The sequence below is a fragment of the Camelus bactrianus genome, chromosome 1, assembly GCF_048773025.1.
Source record: "Camelus bactrianus isolate YW-2024 breed Bactrian camel chromosome 1, ASM4877302v1, whole genome shotgun sequence".
NCBI lineage: Eukaryota > Metazoa > Chordata > Mammalia > Artiodactyla > Camelidae > Camelus > Camelus bactrianus.
This window is the reverse complement of record NC_133539.1, coordinates 38742003-38761525: the sequence shown is the minus strand read 5'-3', so window position 1 is coordinate 38761525 and position 19523 is coordinate 38742003. Positions and strand designations below refer to the sequence as shown.

The window sequence follows — 19523 nt, the reverse complement described above, 5'->3', positions numbered from 1 at the left end:
ATACAAATCACATATTGGCAGTTGAGTATCTCCAATGAAACACTTCCGTAACCAACCAAGTGTTGTCTGCATGCTCACTCTGGCTCCAATCAGTGCCTCACTCATGAAAATGAATGGAAAGTCATGCATCACCAGACATGTGAGAAAAATACCCAGTATGAAAGAGAGGCAAAAATAATAAAACAGAAACAAGTAAACTAGAAGAAAAAATGATGGTGTGCTAGAAGATATTTCATCTATCAAGAAAGATCTGGATGCTCAAAGAATGAGCTAATAAGAACAATAGAGAGATATATGGAAATTAAAATTATAGCAGAAAAAATGCTCAATAGAAGTCTTGAAACATAAGTAGATATAGCCGAGGAAGTCTGCTACAAAACAGAACAAATCTGCATCTACGAAGAATAAACCCAAAAACCACATATATGAATTTAATGTTTAAGACGGTAAAAACTCAATCCTGGGTTTCCATAAATGACTAATAGGAATTCCAGAGAGAATAAAGAGAACTCAGATGAGGAATATTGCCTAGAAATACTACTAAAGATTTTCAAAGAACATCTCCAGATGAAAGAACCTGTATGTGTACAGCACATTAAAATGTAATTTCAAGGCAGAATCCCCTGGCATTGAATTGGTCAGGAGCAAGGCTGTCTCCTAAAACACAGTAGAGCAGTGCCTTTAAAATTCAGAGGGAAAAATATTTTTAACTTGCAATTCTATGCATAGATTATTTATTGCATTTACTGAAAAGACATTTTCAGATACAAAAGAAAATATAACTTGTCTGCAAACTTTCCACTCTCAGGAAGCAAACGGAGGGTTTGTTCCAGCAAAACGAAGATGGTAAATAGAGAGAGAGGAAAGTCCTGGGATATAGGAAATAGTAGCTCTAACTTAGTTAAATGACTAGGATAAAGGGTGAGTCCCATGTATCAGTCCAAAGGGAAGGAGGAGAACAGGATTTAGGAATGCAGGTGCTCATGTGGCAGAGTCTGGATATACTGGACGATGCTCTAGTCTTAAAGCAGCCTAGAGCAGGTGTTGGCAAATATTTTCGTCAAGGGATGGATATTAAATATTTTAGGTTTGTGCAAAATTCTGACTCTGTTGCAACTACTTAATTCTGCAGTTGTAGCCCAAGGGCAGCTATAGACAATAAGTAAACAAATGCATGTGGCTGTGTCCCAATAAAACAGACAATTTGGTCCATGGGCCAAAGTTCGCTGAAGCCCACTCTGGAGAAGCTCAGCCATGAATTTCCAGCAGCATTACCAATAGGACACAGAAGAGCAAACCTACTCTGGAGAAGGTGGTATCATGAAAAAGGATCTACACAATTCAGCAGTCAGGTTAAGAATGGCTAAACCTTTCTCTTTTCTCAGCTTGGCAAAAAAATGACATCTGACTACCAGGAGCTCCTGTATTACAAATCTTAGCAGAAAGGGCCAAAACATTTAAAAAATACTATATAGTAATTTGAAAATAAGTTGTTTTTACATTTCCACTTTGATTATAGGTAAGAAACTACCAAGTGCATACAAATAGTATGTCTATTTGTTGGAAAAATATATAGACTTAAATACAATATTTAAAGTCATAAAGGTAACATCAGTTACAAAGATAACAACTATATTGAGAGGATAGGTGGCTGTCTAAGGAAGTGAAATATTTATCTATGACAAGAAGAAGTCAATAGACAATGTCTAAAGTAAAAATGGATATGGAAGTAATCATGGGAATTATAAAAGAGAGTAAGTTAAAAAGTATTACTGCAGATGATGGAGAGTCAAGAGGAGGAGTGGTATGCTTGTGCTTTTCATTATAAGCCCTTTTGTTTTCTTTAATAATTTAGGCATGTGCAAGCTATGCACTGTTAGCATCAAAGAGAGACTACCTTTCCTGATGGGATGAAGCAATGGAGGAAACCAGAGGACAGATTCTGGCAAGAACAGAAAGTCAAAGGTTTCCATTTAAATAAGGAACTGCATTAGACCACACGGAAAGGCCATGGACTTCATGTTCTAAACAATCCTTATGTTAACACACTTTCCCATCCTGAGAGTTTATTTACTCCACCATGAAAGCAATAAATGAGGGGCTATAAAATATCATAAATACCTGCCTTGCTACTGTTTCCATCTTTCAAAAAGTCATCAGGAGTTGTTAGTTGGATTTAATTCTGAATAAAGACCTATGAAATGTAAGGGGTGGGAACTTGGGAAAACCGGAAACGATTTTCATTTTAAGATACCTAACAGCCTAGGGGGAAGAAAAAAGCATTGGCCATAATTGTAGATATTAAACTTCAGGGTGGCAATTAAAAAAAGTCCATGGATTGAGTACAAATTCATGATCAGAGATTCTATAAAGGGTGAGGAATTAGTATCTATAAAATACAGAATTCCAACAATGCAAACACAATTATTCCAACGAAGAAGAAAATTAGACAGTATACTAAATATTTGCTGCATAGAGAGCTCTAAGTTTAGATAGAGACATAGAGCTAACTTCTAAGGCAGAACAACTCTTGGATGACTGGAAAAGGATGATAATTGTACCAACTCAACTAATTGAGATGGAGAAAGACCTCAACAGTTTGTGAAAATTCACCTGTAAAAGCATGATGAAATTGAATAGGAATATTTATAAAATGGGAATATGAGACTATATGAGTTTGGATAGATAGATACACAAGAGATATGGTTTATATAGATATATAGTGTGGGCATATTAATAAAATATAGCCTTGCACTCAGCATCATAAAGTCAGTTGGGCAGGTACAGAAACAGGCCTGGCTTAAAAGTAACTCATTTGAGAAAGACCACTGGGGATAAGCTGGTAGTAAGCCATCCCTATGCCAACAGTGCATGGCAGCTGTTCAAAAAGTGAATGGAAAACCAGGCTGCATTAATTGAGGCCCAGCAGGAAAGGTGCTCTAGCTCTGCTTTCTACGCTGATTAGAAAATGTGGGGAATATTCGGCTCAGTTCTGAAAAGATTTAGAGAAAAACTCCAGTTCTCCAGAGGAAGGTTATCAGCATGATGCAGTATCCAGGAACCATGTCAGATGGACATGGTTGAAAGTTTTAGACAATTTAGGCAGGAAAAGAACAAGATTTATGAGGCTCACATGTTGTCTTCAAATATCTGAAGGGTCATGAAGTAGGTCAGAAGAAGGACTAGGTTTAATTTGTATAAGTTCCATTTTGCAGAATAAGTACCAGTGGGAGGTGTTATGAGATTACATACAGTGCAATAAGGAAGCACACCTGTACTCAGAAAGATTTCCAATTTATTAGAACTGTTCCTAAGGCTTCCTGGTGAGGTCATGAACACTGTCACTGGCAGTATTCTGATAGTTGGATAGTTAGAATCTTTTGTATCTCATTTGCTTTTCACAATAATCATGAAGTAGAATGGCATTTTATTTTTACTAGTTGCCCAATAAAAGCAAAAATCATTCTTCTTTTCTTTAATCATTTTTCACTCACTAAGTGATTAAAAACTAAAAAGTCACCAAAATAAAAAGGCACTAACCGTTACTAATAGCCAAGAAGCAGGGCTTGAGTCACATTTATGTCAAAAAAAAAAAAAAAAAAGAGGAAAAGCCTAGGCCTTGAGGAAAAATTAGATATAATAAAGAGCAAGTGCTACCAAACTAAAATCTCTTGGAAACGTCCAAAATTCCTCTTCACCATCTCCACATCGCTGTCCTACCACTTCTCTCTCCCCCATCTAACCCGCCTTGTCCTCACCTTGGCATTCCTTATCTTTCAGATGCCATCTCCCTGATGCTGTCTGATCCACTCCTCTGCAGTGAGCTCTAGATTCTTTGAATTTCAATAGTGATTTATATGTATGTTTTGCTCACTTACAGTGATGCTTCTTTCTACCCTGTCCTTTCTATCTCCTTTCTACCTTATATATTAGGCTTTCCTTAGCTTCCCTCTTGAGGCTGAGGTTCTTTTTCATTCATTTTTGTAAACCTCACAGTACCTAACCCATGGCAGATTACCTAGTTGCTAAATAAGGAAAACATGAGTATCATTCATTAGGTATATGAAGAAAAAATGGTCTTGAAGACAAAATAGTAAATAAATTCATAATCTGTTATTCATACTAGGCTTGAAAAATAATGATTCTTTTTAAATTTTTTTTAAGAATCAGCTATGTGGTGGGTTGTAAAACATGACTACAAATTCCTCCCAACCCTGGGAGGAAAAATGCGTGTCCCTTTGCAGTGTGACTTTGCTCTCTTCTCGTCAAGAGGTAGAATCTGTTTCTTCACTTTGTTATGTTTGGGCTGGCCTTGTGACTTGCTTTGACCAAGATAAAGTGTCAGAATTATGTTGTAGGAGTTCAGAGCCAAGGTTTAAAGAGGACTTACAACTCTTTTTCTTATCTGCTTAGAACACTGCCTTGAGACTGTCTCATCTAGCCTGTGGGTGGAGTTGAAGCCATATGGAGTAGAGATGCATCATCCCTGCTCAGAATCCACCAACCACCTGACAACAACATGTTCATTTGAGCCACCATTTATGGGAGTGACCCCAAGTGAGACCAAAAGACAAAATCCCCAGCTCCAGCTGAGTCCAGCCCAAACTGTTGACCCACAGAATTATGAATAAAATGAAACAATTATTATTTGAAGCCATTTAGTTTGGCAATGGTTTGTTACATAGCAACAGACAATCTGGACAGGCTACAAAGACAAAAGCCATTAGTTAAATACACAGACAATTAGACTGAGAACACAAGTATCACTGTGGGAACAATCAATTAATTACCTTATGCTAGATGAACATGGTATGGTATAAGCAAATCATATAATCAGATTTATTACCTTGATTCACATCTTACTGTACACCAATGTAAGAATGCACATGGTCTCTCAGGCGGCATTATTAAACAATTGTAGAACATAAACCATCTCTTACTTCCTTATAAGAGATAAATTTAGAACTACACCCATTTTAATGTAAATTTTTATATAAAACTTTTTGGGTTTTATATAAACAAAATATCCAAATTATATTTTAAATGAGCTTGCTATCTTCAATATATTCATATTAAACTTAAAACTCCAAATGGAAATTTACTATATGTGGTAGTAGGTGTGGTAAGATGTGGTGAGATGGCCTGCAATGATCCCTGCATCCTGGCATGAATGTCCTTGTGTGATTTCCATCATGGATGAGACCTAATATCATACTTAATAGCCAACAGAATATAGCAAAGTGATGTGAGGTCACTTCCATGATTAAGTTACAATAGATAGTGATTTCCATCGTGCTAGCAAACTCTCTTGCTGGATTTAATGAAATAATCTCATGATGGAGAAATCTACATGACAGGAATCTGAGACTGTTCTCCAGCCAACTAGCAGTAGGAAATTAAGGCCTTCAGGGCAACATCCCTCAAAGGAGCCATATAAATGAGCTTGGAAGCATATATTTGCCCAATTGAGCCTTTAGATGAGATCACAGCCCTATCTGACACCTTCATTGCAACCCTGTGAGCAACCCTGCAGAAGCTAAGCCATGACTGAATTTGTGACCCTAGAAACTGCAAAATAGTAAATGTTCTTGGTTTAGGTTTTAGGGCAATTTGTTATGTAGCAAGAGTTAACTAAATGTACTGTAGTAAGGAATAAAAATTGTTGCTGTTGATGTGTGGGTCTTTTTTCTCTTTTGGATTTTAGAACCTTAATATATCACTATTTTCTTTTTTTCTTTCTATGTAAGATGTATCCACTCTGCCCCTGTCTCTCTGGAGTACTTTTTAAAAAATAGGTGTCATATTTCCTTCATTTCACCAAACATTTTAACAATACACAAATCAGAAGAAAAGGGAAAGAAGTATGAAAATTAATAAATTCCTTGTAAGTTATAAAAATTTTTCAAAATTATCTCATCTGTTATACAAATGCAGTGAAAATAAAGTATCAATGTAATCTTTTCTGTAAGATTGTGAATTTCATTATGTGACTACAAAGGTATATAATAATTTCTATAATTTTAGGCTAATTTATCAAGTAAATTGTTAACATGAAGTATTTCAATTACTATAATTCACAACTATCCTCTAAACTTGTTCTTTTGTCTTATTTTTACTTTATATATATTAGGTATTTGATTTTATATTAATTGTGTTATACTTTAAGTTACACTTTACATTAGGATTTTGTTGATAACCAGAGAGATGTAGTCATTTAAAATAATTACTTAGAAGTAATTCTATATCCTTTCAGTCGTTCATTTATTTACTAATTTATTTATTTAACAAGTATTTCTCAAATAACTACTATGATGAGGCAACTTGTAAGATTGGAAAATGTATACGTGAGATAGCAAATGTAAACTAAATAGCCCCCAACATAAGATGTAGAGTGTTGAAATGTAAGTAAAATAATATTAACTTAAAGTCTATTATGATAGGCTAAGCTACTAAGTTCTTAGATGTGCCAGGAATAAACTGGTAAGATTAGTTTACAATGATTTTATATTAAGATATTGAAGTAAGGTTTCTTTTGTTAACCTCATTTCATCATATGGCTTGTTAAGTTTAAAACAAAAATAAATACGTATCTAATAATTATGACCTCACAAGGTATAGGAAAAATTAAGTTTTGAGTTTCTTCCAAAAAAAAAAAAAAAAAAAAAAAGAACTTGTTGATATGGGGATAGTCCTTACTGTATTGACAAAAAGAAAATTCCATTTTTAATTACTAATTTTCAACAAACTCTGAAAATCATAGATATCATTCCAGTTAACTAAGGCACTGACTTTGAACTCTTCATAAGCACATATTTACATTATAAAATATTTTGAAAGTTGGGCATAAACTGTCATTCTTCTTATCCATCTCAACTGTAGGTATAAACTATATCTCTTTTTAACCTAATAGTCAGTTTTCCACCTTTTTACTGAGAGTCTATAGTATGACAGGTTTTCAATATGTGTCATCTCTCATCCTTATATTAATCTTACAGGATAGCTATTATTATTATGAATCTATTTTATAGGTGAACAAACCAAATTTCTGAAAGATTAGTAAACTGCAGAAGGTCATTAAGTGAATTAGCAGCAAAACTGTGATTTAAGCTTGCAACTGTCTGCCTTCAGTCTCTTTCTTTTTCATTCATATCATAATGTCCAGGGAGAATGGATAAAGCCCGTCTTCCATTACATCATTTGATTTAGGAAGTTATGGAATTCTTGAATAAAAGGCACTTAGGTCTTGCTATAATCTGTCATTGATCCCATTCTCAGCTGGTTGGGCAAAGGAATTTCTAAGAATAGAAAAGAAAATGAATCTGACCTCTACTACAAATCCTTTAAGTTGATGGACAAGGACAAAATTTGTATCTGATAAGATCATCTCATCTAAATATAGAGGAAATGAGCCATAAATTCAAGATTCTTTTTGTAAAGAGTGAATTGTGGATTCACATCTGGAATACTGCTGACATTTTTCACTGTCATGTTGCAAGAAAACATACTATAGCTGTAGAAGAGGAACAAAAATAATAAAGGTGATGAGAGAATTTCTTTAAGATAGCTAAAATATAATAGATTCTATAGTACAGAGAAGAGGCTGGCTGGGGGATCACAGGGAATTAGGAAAAGTACGCAGAGTAAGCGTTTTGCTTTGCACATTATCATGTGAAACTATGACCTCAAAGGAGGTGGCAACACCTGAACCAAATACTAGGCTGAATAAATCACTGGTTTGATACTCATTTTTTTATATCCCTTTTACTGTCTTTTTGACTTTCTTTTACCTGCAGGTGATTGCTGAGACACCAACAGTTAAAACTTTCTGATTCTTCTATGAAAAAAAATTATGGAGACACTAAGCCAGAAGAGGAGAGGGTTGATAGTGGAAGCAACGATGAGTTTTGTATAGATTAAGGGATAGAATATGAATGACAGGGAGATATTATGCATTTCCACTGAAGCTATGGAAAGAGGGAAAGCCAAACATAAGAAGGGTGCCCTATGGGCTTAGAGACGCAAGAATGATTTTTTTTCAATGGAATAATGTTTCAAAATTATACATACTCTGCTGGGCAAGTTTTTCATTTAATGGTTTAGGTTCAGTACTACCCCGAGAAAGGGATAGCCTTTCAATGACCTTTTCAGCCCATGATTAAAATTCAGTTTACTAGTTTTCTCATTATCTCTCAAGATATGTGTAAAATAATGATTCTACCTTAATCTGGCTCTTTTAGCCTGGGAATTTCTGTTTTACAGTCCTCTGGCCACAGTTTTTCACTTTATGATGCAAAAAGTCAAAGGAGATAGATGATCTTGATAGGCTCCTATGCAACAGAGATCCTCACTTCATTTAAATGGAAATGTGCATTTTCATGGAAATTGAAGCCTGTATTGATGAACAAAGATAAGTTGCAACTACTATTCAGAATAGTGATATACAAAAAGTGCTCTAGGAAACTTATTAAAAAAAACCCAGTAAGATATACACTGAAAGACAGGGATTTTTAAGAATATATATATAGCCTAGACGCTGGATATGTTAGGTAGTTAAATAAGTGGGGGCACCGGGCAGATAAGGTGGAGGAGAGGGAAGATGGTCTGGAAGATGGTGATATGCCCATGCTGTCTTCAGCATAAAGGGGCTTTAGTTCCTCTAAATGAGTGCCAGCAAGAAATCAATTAGAACTCAATGGCTGTGACTGCACAGTATTGATAAGGACCTAACCAGACATGACCCAATGCTCATTGTAATATAATAAGCTTTGCGTTTTAGGCCCCCGCCGTGGGTTTTTCTGTGTGCATCATGGGTAAGGACATGTACAAAGGGGAAGGAGCAAGACTAAGCACTCCAGGGACAAAAGCCATCAATCAATCATGAGACCACCTCTAAGCGAGGGTATAAGAGAAGGGGCAAAAAAAGACCATTGTTACCCACCCTTGGATCAGCCCACCTCCTGTTCTTGTAGGTGTACTTTTGCGTTACTAATTAAATCGTTAAAAAATCTTTCACTACCCACAGCACTATGCACTTCTTCCATCTGAATTCTTCTCTTTCGGGCAAGACAAGACTGAGGTTTTTCCCTTCCCCTTTTGGGGTAATGGATAAATTAAATTTTCTCAGGATTTACTGCATAATATTTGGATGGTTATAAAGTTGAAATTCCCAGGACAAAGGCTACAAAAGATATATTGAAGACATATGTCTTTAATAAGCATAGTGACTTAATATGAAAAAAACTAATTAATTAGCACACTGTCTTTTTATATAAGTAGATATTAGCCATCTAATAAACATTCTTCAGTGAACATGTTAGAAATGTCACAGGTTAGGTGTGATATGCCATGGCCTTTTCTTTCTCAAAATTTTAACGTAACTATTTTGGGGTTCATTTTTTTAATAACACATTTAAGAAATATATAATGATTATATATTGTGTCTCCCATCTGGAGATCTAAAAAGCATTCTTAATTATTTCTTTGTGAAAAGCCCTGCAGGTCTTGTAGATTTTTCCTCAGCAATGAATTGTGAATCTAGGTATCCCTGTCTACAGCTACTCTCAATGCCTTAGTCAGACCTGGTATCTTTCACCTGACAGTTACCAAGACCTGGTGTTTTGCCTTTCTTTCCCATCTCCCCCAGTCCCCTTCACCTCTGTACAGCATCTACACTGCCCCTTAAAGCATTTAGTTTACACTTTCAAGGGGAATATCTAATGCACTCAGATGGTGAAGAAGTAGAGTTTGAGAAGAAACAATCAAATGGGTGGGGAAAAATAAAGGTAGGAGACAACTTAAGGAAACTATTTACAGTAAAAATTTGGGCAAGTAACCAGTCGTGCAATTATGTTAATGGGGTTCAGGGCAGGCTGCCCCGGAATGTTCCACTTTGGCATGTAGATTATTTTGAACCAAAAATCAAGGCCCCAAAGACTCAGGGAGTGGTTTATGCCATCCCCTTAACTGTCTAAAAGCATCTGGATAGAGGGCCTGGTCCAGGAAGAGCTATCACCAAAGATGACTAGAGAGAGTAAGTCCTAGGAATGATCAGCCTGTGCAGGAAAGTGGGAGTGGGTCTGGGGATCACATTCCTCTCTGCCTTCCATGGTCAGTTTGGCTTGGCAAAATTTGTGTATGAAACATTTGCTCTTCCTATCCCCCTGTGAATTATCTTCCTTTCTTTTGAAACCCCAGGCCCACCCTCTTCTTAGCTCAAAGTGGCCTGTAAACTTAAACATTCCTCCCCTACAATGTCATGGATGGTATAAAACTCTGTTAATTTTCCTTTAGTTTGATTGAACATTGCTTTTTCCACACTGCTGCTGTGGGGAATGTCCACATATTCATTATATTTTCATATGCAAATAAGAGTTTTAGGAACAAGACCTAATGGGTTTAATTAACAACAGAGCAGTACAGGCCAGGGGCACAAAGAGGGATGTTGCATTACAACAGTTTTTTCTCATAAAGCATTTTTATTTATATGATTTTTCTGAAATGGACAGTAAAAGGTCACTTAGCATGATGTTTGAAAGTTGAAATAGTCAAAGATGAATAAATACAAAAAAGAGACACTGACTTATAGTATTAACCCCATGGTTTAGATATTCCATTTTTGCCAAATAAAAGGAAAACCATTATGACTTATTAGAATTTAGACAGGAAGAATATGATCGTAAAACAGTCTCTTTAATAGTTATTGTTTGATTTGGCAATATCTGTCATACTTTTTTTTAGGACAAAATGATATTTGGTTAAAAAAAAACACTAGAGAAAAACTGAATTTCTTCATTTGTTCTGCCAACTAAAGAATGTGCATAACACTAGCCATCCGGCTCTACAAGGACTGAGTCCTTGGCCACCGCAGCTGCTGGCCTTTGACATGTCTTGAAAGGATTTCAGGGCAGAAGTCAGGAAGGAGGCACTCTGTGCCCTGGGAAAACTGGCAGAACAGGGCTTGGAGACAGTTACATATTTTATGGAGAAATTTTTTATGAACTTAGATTCTTGTATCTTCCCATACTTAGAAAAGCACTAAATTAACCACATGTGTTCCAGGTGACTAGCAGCAACCTTCTAGTGAGATGTGAGATGTGTACTTGGTTGCACATACACTCTTTGCCAAAATCACATATATCCTGACCTTCCCACTTACTAAAAGGGAGCAGGACTCTGTGTGCCCACAATCCCTGACTCACGTTTATAGAAAAGCTGAAGTCTCCAAGGCCTCTCAGCATCACAGAAGAGCAGGCTTAAGCAGTTGATTAGGAAAAGCCTGCAGGCATTGGGGGATGGACGACTCTGACCCCCTATCTCACCAATTAACTGAGATTACTCCTGTGTTTCCTCTTAAAACTTTCATGGCTGAACAGAATCTTAGGAGATGGTTTTTTTGTTTGTTTGTTTGTTTTTTAGGAATGCTGGGTGCATTAGATTGCAGGCATTCTGATTAAAAGCAGCCTTCCTTTTTGTTACCAAGGCTGTTTGTTGCCCCCAGGATCATACCCCTGCCCTTCTCTGGAATAGAAACCAATTACTCTTATCTAAGTCTCAGGGGGCAGCTGCAGAGAAGAAACAAGAATTGTTTAGAACCCAGTTCAACATGGTAGAGGATTTGACTTCCAGTGGACCTTGAGCCTCACCGTAATGTATTAACATGCTAAATGACACAGCCCTCAGCACCATGACAGTTGATGACTGCCATGACAAGAACCGGAAAAGCCCATACATGGACTGAAAGACTCGAACAAGGGCTGATTGGCTCCATCACACTAGGAAGAAAGATATGTTGGCAGAAGCCTCCCATGAGAGTACATGTGGCCCAGCCCGGCCTGGAGCTGTCCATATTGCCCCTCTTGGCTGATGGTTCCCACTCGAGTGCCTTCTCCTCACTCAAGTGCTTTTCTTTCCTTCTCTCTGCTCAAGCACTTTCTTTCCATTTCCCCGTCTGAGCAATAAAATGGTTGTTCTCTTTGTCCCTCTGCCTCTGCTGTGCGAATTCTTTCACAGCCAGTGGCAAGAACCCACACGTTGGTGGGCTTCCTAATTTAGGGGTCCCTCCATCTGCTAACATTACCTCTTCAGAACAGTTTCTCAGAGCTATCTGAGAGGCTGTCTCTTGGGCAATATTCCTCAGTAAGGCACTAAATGAACTTAACTCACAGCTTTTAAGTTCTGCATTTTAACTTGATAGTTTACCTCTCAGATACTTGATTTATCTCTCAATATTATGATTTCAGACATTAGTGTTTAATTCCTGTATCTACAGAAGCAATGGAACAATGCAGTATAAAAGGTCACACCACTTTTTCTTGGGGACCAGAGGAAGAAAGCAGTAGGGTGCAGTGAAATTATTCAGCCTCCTCTCTTTTCTGTTTCTCTGCTGTCTTAAGAAAATAAACCTCCAAACTAAATGAATATAATGCAATCACTCTTTTCAATTATGCCTTAATGCCTGTTGGTATGCTTTATGTTCAGCAGAATGGAATAGAGGATCTGGTTCTATTCCAGGTTCTTAATCTTTCTGGTAAGACAGCCTCTTTGGCTCCAAGCAGTAAGATTTAAGTGTATAGGACCCTTACGTCAGATTTCAGAGGGAGAATTGGCCATGCAGGAGACGAGATGATCCATTGTGCATGGGGAATAAAATGATATAAAGTAGGACTTTCTCCAAACATCCCCGGAATTCTTGATGTGGTGCTAGCTCTCTGTGCACCTGGAAAATGGTCAGCTTCATGGGCAGAGTCACGTGGAGCCTTGAGTTTAGGAGGGCCCTGCTGTTTGTTTAGAGCTCTGCTGTCACTGTCTTGAAATTCTTAATCATTTTTTAACATTTTCTATATTTTCACTTTTCACTGATCCCTGCAAATTATGTGGTCAGTCCTTCTGGTGAAGGGTTTTGGAAGAAAAAAGCCTTTTAGACCTTTGCAAAGACATGATACCCAGATGGAATGGTATATTCTGCTCTCTGTAAAGGATTACACAGATATCTAGCATCTAGAGGACACTAGTACTCCCCTTCAGGATCCAGTCTTTCTTTTCTATTTAGTAGCACATTCCCCCTCCACTTTTAGGCTGCATAGCTGCCCAGTCAGAGATTGTATTTCCAAACTCTCTTGCATTGAAGTGTACCCATGTGATTGTATTTGGAATATTGAAATGTGAATAGACATGGTTGCAGTTTCCAGGTTATTGTCTTAAAGACAAAGCTAATTACTCTAAAGACAAAGAGACTGAACTTTCCTTTCCTTCTGATAGGCCAGAAGGAAGATGTGCTGGTGACCAGCTTTGACTGTTCAGAGGAGGAGGACACCATAGGGGAAGGCAAAGCAAAGAATAGAAAGAACTTGGGTCCTTTCAAGACCGCCTGAATGAGAGCCAGCATGGACTACTCACCCTGGGTCAAGGACTTGAAAGAGGAAAACATTTTTATCCTGGATCTCTTTGTTATACTGGTGTGGCCTCTGCCCTAAGTAACATACAGAAGAAATTCTTGGGAGCTCACTCATAATAAATTTGTATTTATCCAGAATAGTTGAATGATATAGAGGGAAAATTATTAATTTGTATTAAAATTATATAAAACTATATTGAACCTAATTGTATATCAATGATTCTCAGAACACTTCTAGATCTTGCAGGGCCTTAAGGTCATCAGTGTGAATACTAATTATAGTATATGCCTATAGATGTTAGGACTCAAGTAAATATATAATAACCTATGACAAACTCCTGAAGCTGCTCTTTCAAAATAAATTCTTGATTCACTCTAGTTTCACTGTAATTTATCTCAATACTGAAAGAATGACTACAGGATGTTAAAAATAACTTTCGTGGATTTTCTCATTGTTTGGAAACTGAATTTGGGCACTTGCAATACTTTTTAAAACAGTAACAATATATATACAAGATAATTTTACTTCTCATTAAAAATTTTTTTTCAATGACTAAAACTGCTAAGATTTAAAATATTATGTTGATAAACCAGTTACAAAACCGCTAAGAAACCGTATCTTCAAAAGTGTAGATTTTATGTTTACCTGCCCCAATGACTCTCTCAATGCGTATCCTTGAGGGATCAATCTCCTTTGCAAATTCATGGACTGCTAGGGATGGGTCTTCGTATGTATCAGGATCTATGTAAGTTTTAATTCCTGGGAAGCGTACTGCCACAAAACAAAAGACTGAATTAGTTCAAGAGTATTCTAGTAACCACACATCTTGTCACTATTTAAAATGAGGTGTGATGTACTGAAGTAGTCATTTTTTTTACTGAAGTATAAATGACAATATTATGTTAGTTTCAGGTGTACAACACAGTGATTCGATATTTTTATACATTACAAAATGATCACCACAATAAGTCTTGTCACCATCTGCCATGATACAAAACTATTATAATTTTATTGACTATGTTCCCTGTGCTGTACATCACATACCCATGACTTACTGTAAGTCTGTATCTCTTAATATCCCTCACCTATTCCACTCCTCCTCTCACTCCCCTCCACTTTGGCAACAGCTAGTTTGTTTTCTATGAGTCTTTTTCTGTTTTGTAATGTTCGTTCATTTGTTTTTTTATTTTATTTTTTGGATTACACATATAAGTGAAATCATACAGTCTTTCTCCGTCTGACTTATTTCACTTAGTATAACACCCTCTACATCCAACCATGTTGTCATAAGTGGCAAGATTTCATTCTTCTTTATGGCTGAGTAATATCCCATTGCATATACATACCACATCTTCTTTATCCATTCATCTATCAATGGACACTTAGGTGGCTTTCATATCATAGCTATTGTAAATAACGCTGCTTTGAACACGGAGGTGAATACATCTTTTCAATTTAGTGTTTCTGTTCTCTTCAGAAAAATACCCAGAAGTGGAATTGCTGGATTGTACAGTAGTTCTATTTTTAATTTTTGGAGGAACCTCCATACTGTTTTCCACTATGGCTGCACCAATTTACATTGCTACCAATAGCATGAGCTTTTCTTCTCCTCCACATCCTCCCCATCACTTGTTATTTGTTGTCTTTTTGATAATGGCCTTCTAACAGCTGTGAGGTGACATCTCATTGTGGTTTTGATTTGCATTTCTCTGATGATTAGCAATGTTGTGCATCTTTCCGTGTGTCTGCTGCCCACCTGTATGCTTTCTTTGGAAAAATGTCTATTCAGGTCCTCTGCCCATTCTTTAGCAGATTGTTTCATTTTTTGAGGTAGTCATTCTTGTTAATCACTTAAATTCAATTCTGTCTTCTCTTCCTGTCTCCCTTCTCCCCCCACCCCACCCCATCCCCATCAAAACTTCGAATACTTGGAATCAACATTTTATTTACCTAACTGTTGATATAAAATGACCTGGTGGTTTTAGAGAGAGTGAGCTGACAAGTTGAAGAAAAAAAATTTTTATTGTATTTCTGTAAAAAATGTAATTAGCTCACTTAGCCACTAGCACCCACACGTTTTACACTGACATAGCTCAGGGCTTGGGGGAAACGAAGCATAAGCCTTCCCCTCAAACAAGCAAGCCCCTTAGCGTCCCTCCTGGACTCTGTACTCTAAGGCACTAGGTTTTCCTGAATTCATGTCCCAGTCCTGTAGTCTCTCTTCTTCCAGAAACTCTTGGGCAGTAAAGCATAGACCCCACAGCACAGTGGCAGGGAGGACCACTACACTGTGGATAACAGGCCTTTCCTGGGTCTTGTAGTTGCTTCCATGGTCAGATTGCACACTGTCTGTCCTGGAGGCACAGATAAGAATCAAAGGTCCAAGTCTGATCACTGGCCTTGTAACTGTTCCTCCTTCTCTGGTGGGGGTGGAGTGCTCACAGCCTGTGGGCAGTTAGGAAGACGAAGGGGGGTGGCTGGAAAACTTGAAAGCCTGGTTGCATATTAATTTTCAACTTCTTCATTATGTAAGGAAGTCACAGACTGCCTGTGGATTTTTCTCTGTTTTGCTCATTGGTTTCTGTTTTCCACATTAGATTGCTAGGTCCTGGAGAACAGGAGATAATTTCTTATACATCTTTGCATCTTTCCCAATACCTGAGGTATGGTTTTACAGGCAATAAGCACACAACACATTTTTGTAGAATATGAATTAGTAGGGATTAAAAGATCAATGCTAAATTTGTGGCATAGTGAAAAATATTTGGTTTTGTTGCTTCTTAGATTTTGAAAGCCATACGACACCCTGAGATAAGCGTTGTCTAGGTCTCCTTAGAAATATGCTCTTGCAAGAAAATCTCAAAGCAAACCAATGAAAGGTAATAAAGTGAGTTGACAGGAGGTGATGAGATTATTAGCAGTAACTGTTTCATGAGTTCTACGCCTGTTGTCTTCTTTCATTAATTTTGCCTCCTGTCTTCTAGTACTGGGTACGTACTCATGAAATTAGTAATTCCAGAAATAGCACTAGTATGGCATATTTCTAGATAGACTTGACAATGATTCTGAAATGCTATATTTTTCTTGACTTTCTAAAGGCAAGATTTAACTTTAGACTGGAGGAAAGGAGAACAGATCATTTGTACCTCTAGTTCATATTCTTAATGATACTTTTGTAATATAGTAGGAGTTGTGATTTCAGATTGAATACTAGAAACTCAAATCTGGTGGCTACTATTAGATGATTAACAGTATCTAACAGGATATGTGGTCATGTTGATAACATTACTTTAGGCACAGATAACAGATGTAATTTATTAACTCATACATGGTTTTAACAATTCAACCACTCAATTTTTAAAAAGTAATATACATTTCTACAGAACAAACTGATTAGTTAGCATTGTAGTAGAGAATAACCTTTGTTTTGTTGGAGGTTTACAGGGACACCATGACCTGGCCCATGGGGATGGCTGCAAGAACAAAGAATGCCTGCAGCAAGAATATTGCAACAATCAACCACACCCCTTCCCTTGTTTTTTTTGTATAAAAGGAGCCTGTATTCTGACTAGAGCAGGATGGTTCTCCACGATATTAGTCTGCCATCCTCTCCGTCTGCCGGCTTTCTGAATAAAGTCGCTATTCCTTGCCCCAATACCTCATCTCTGGATTTACTGGCCTGTCATGCAGTGAGCAGAACGAATTTGGACTTGGCAACAGCATCACTCTATTTTTCTTGTAAATACAGTATATATAGTATAGGGAAGAAAAAAACACCAAACTTAGTTCCAGTTTTGAATATCTGGTTACTTATTTAATGTACTCTTGTTTCCTTAAACATCTATTACCTTTCTTCTACTTCCTTGTCTGCCTCAGGTTATTTTCATTGTTTCTTGCTGGGCCCATCTGGTTTAGTTTATGCTAAACTGCTGGTTAGAAAACAGATTAATAAATACCTCAGGAGCATCTTTTTCTTTTGCATTTCAGTACTAAAAGTCCTGCAGCGAATCTTAAGGTTGCTCAGCATAAGTCATTGGTCCAGGTGTCTGGATCCAGGTTTCTGCATCTGTCTACATTATTTTCAGTCTAGTATCAGCTGCCTCAGCTCTCCCTTCCCAGCTAGGGTAGTTTCTCAAATTCTTTGTGCAAAAGAACAACCTGGGAGAGCTTGCTAAAATGCATTTGTGCTTAGCCCTGCCCTGGACCTTCTGAGTCTGAGTAAGGATGGAACATTCTAATGCAGATGGTCCTTAGACCTCTCTTTGAGAAACCACATGACCTTTAGAAATAGCCCTCAAGCAGCACTCTGGTTTATAATTTCCTCACCGAAATCCTTTCTGTCCCCTGGGGGGTTATATAGATTGAAAAGCCCCTTATTACTTCAGCTTAATTTGAAATGGAAGAAGAGTTTAAATAGTTAAACAACTTGCCTCACGTATTATCTCTATACTGTGGTTAATTAGAGAACATCCCTTTCTTGTTAATTCAGCGTCTCATGACTGAGAAACTGTCTTGACAAAGCAGTCTGCAATTTGGAGGTGGAGGTGGAGGTGGGCGTTGGGGAGAAGAAGGTGGCAATTATCAAACCAACTATACTGGTAATTACAGCTTGCTTGGGAAGAGATCCTTCAAATGAGTATAACCTTGTAGTCAGCTCAAGGATTTCATACATATTCTACAAGTTAAGGAGCTGATTTTCTTTTTTAGTGTTACTGAATTGTAAATTGATTTGTTATATGTTAAATGACAGTCCCTACAAGAAAGAATAAGAATTCCTTAATATTTCTATGGCTAATGCTCCACTAAATAAAACTAACTAACGTTTTGGAGCCACTGTGAGTGGTAAATAATTAGATTATCATCAATCATCTTGTATTTTTAGCATATTCATTCTGTTGTTTTCCAGAAAGCAGAATTAGGAAAAAGGTAGAATCATTTAATGAGAAGCAGGTGCAACTTCCATTAACAAACCTAGAAACCAGATGAAAAGTCTTAGTGCTGAAAGGTTGGAAGTGTATTTCTTTGGTTTTCTCAACTCAATGGATAGAAGTTTAAAACTAATTCTTTAAGTGCTGAAACAATAGAAAAAAATGGATGAGTCACTGAACTACTTACAATGCCCATTCTGCAAGTCCTTTCTTCTCTTCTCCTCTGACTTCATTTTGGCTTTTATGTACCATTGACACCTTTAAGAAAGGTAAACAGACTCTTAAGAATTATGCTGGATACCAACCGAAACCAATTAAAATGCATTTCACCCATGGGCAAAGCTCTTATCATAAAGACCACTTTTAAGAACACCCTTGTAACATGTGAAAATACTCCACAGAAGGTTTTATTTTTATATCAAAATTAGCCCCACATAAGAGTAAAATACTCCCAAGTGGACTTATTGATCCAAATGATAGGAATCTTAGAAAATATTTAATAACCAGCAATAACCATCAAGTTCTTCCTTATTGGCTTCTAATAGCTAGTCAATGAAAAGCATTAAAAGTCAAAATGGAAAAATTATTTTTGATTCAGAATCTCAGAAATTTAGACAACTCTCTTCCAGTTTCAGTGCTAAACAGCATGTTGTTTTTGTTTGTTTTTAATATCAGAGATGTAGTAGAGGTATGTTCTGTTCTCTCTTGGAAAAATCGTGCTTTGAAGAACAGAGGTAGGTGCTTATCTCCTAAGACTTCTTTGACATGAAAAATTCACTAATATCCATATGATTTGATAGTTCATCAAACTGCTAACTCCAAATGATTAAATGGAATACATCTGTGGTGCACAATCCAATCTTTCAATGTGAATTTGGCCTCAAGTCCTATGACATAATTTCCAATGAATGCTCCCCTAGCAAAGTGCTTAAGAGGTGCTTCAAAATCAATTTTTTTAACTTATGTAATTGAAATTGTTTTCTCCAGTTAAAGCAGTTTCTGATGTCATATAAATTGGCAAACATAGAAATTCAAAGCTGAAAATAATCTAGTATAATTTTTTCATCATTATTAAACTCTCTTTTTAAGTGGTATTCAAATTCTGTTTCAGGAATCCCAAATAAAGATAACAGATGAGCCTCTCTCTCAAGTTTATTAGGCCAATCTTATTTAGCCTACAATGACTATAAGATCTTCTTTT

General features: G+C 36.9%; 1 protein-coding gene across 5 annotated transcripts in view; it reads right to left on the bottom strand.

The window, feature by feature from the left end:
* Positions 1-19523, bottom strand: part of EPHA6 (EPH receptor A6) — a 743078-nt gene that overhangs the window by 212423 nt on the left and 511132 nt on the right. For all 5 annotated transcript variants that reach the window (XM_074361623.1, XM_074361631.1, XM_074361637.1 and 2 more), the window contains 2 exons: positions 18510-18580; positions 14040-14165 (listed from right to left, as the gene is read on the bottom strand). In XM_074361623.1, the coding sequence (XP_074217724.1) occupies positions 14040-14165; positions 18510-18580 (197 nt within the window). The remainder of the gene's footprint in view (positions 1-14039; positions 14166-18509; positions 18581-19523) is intronic.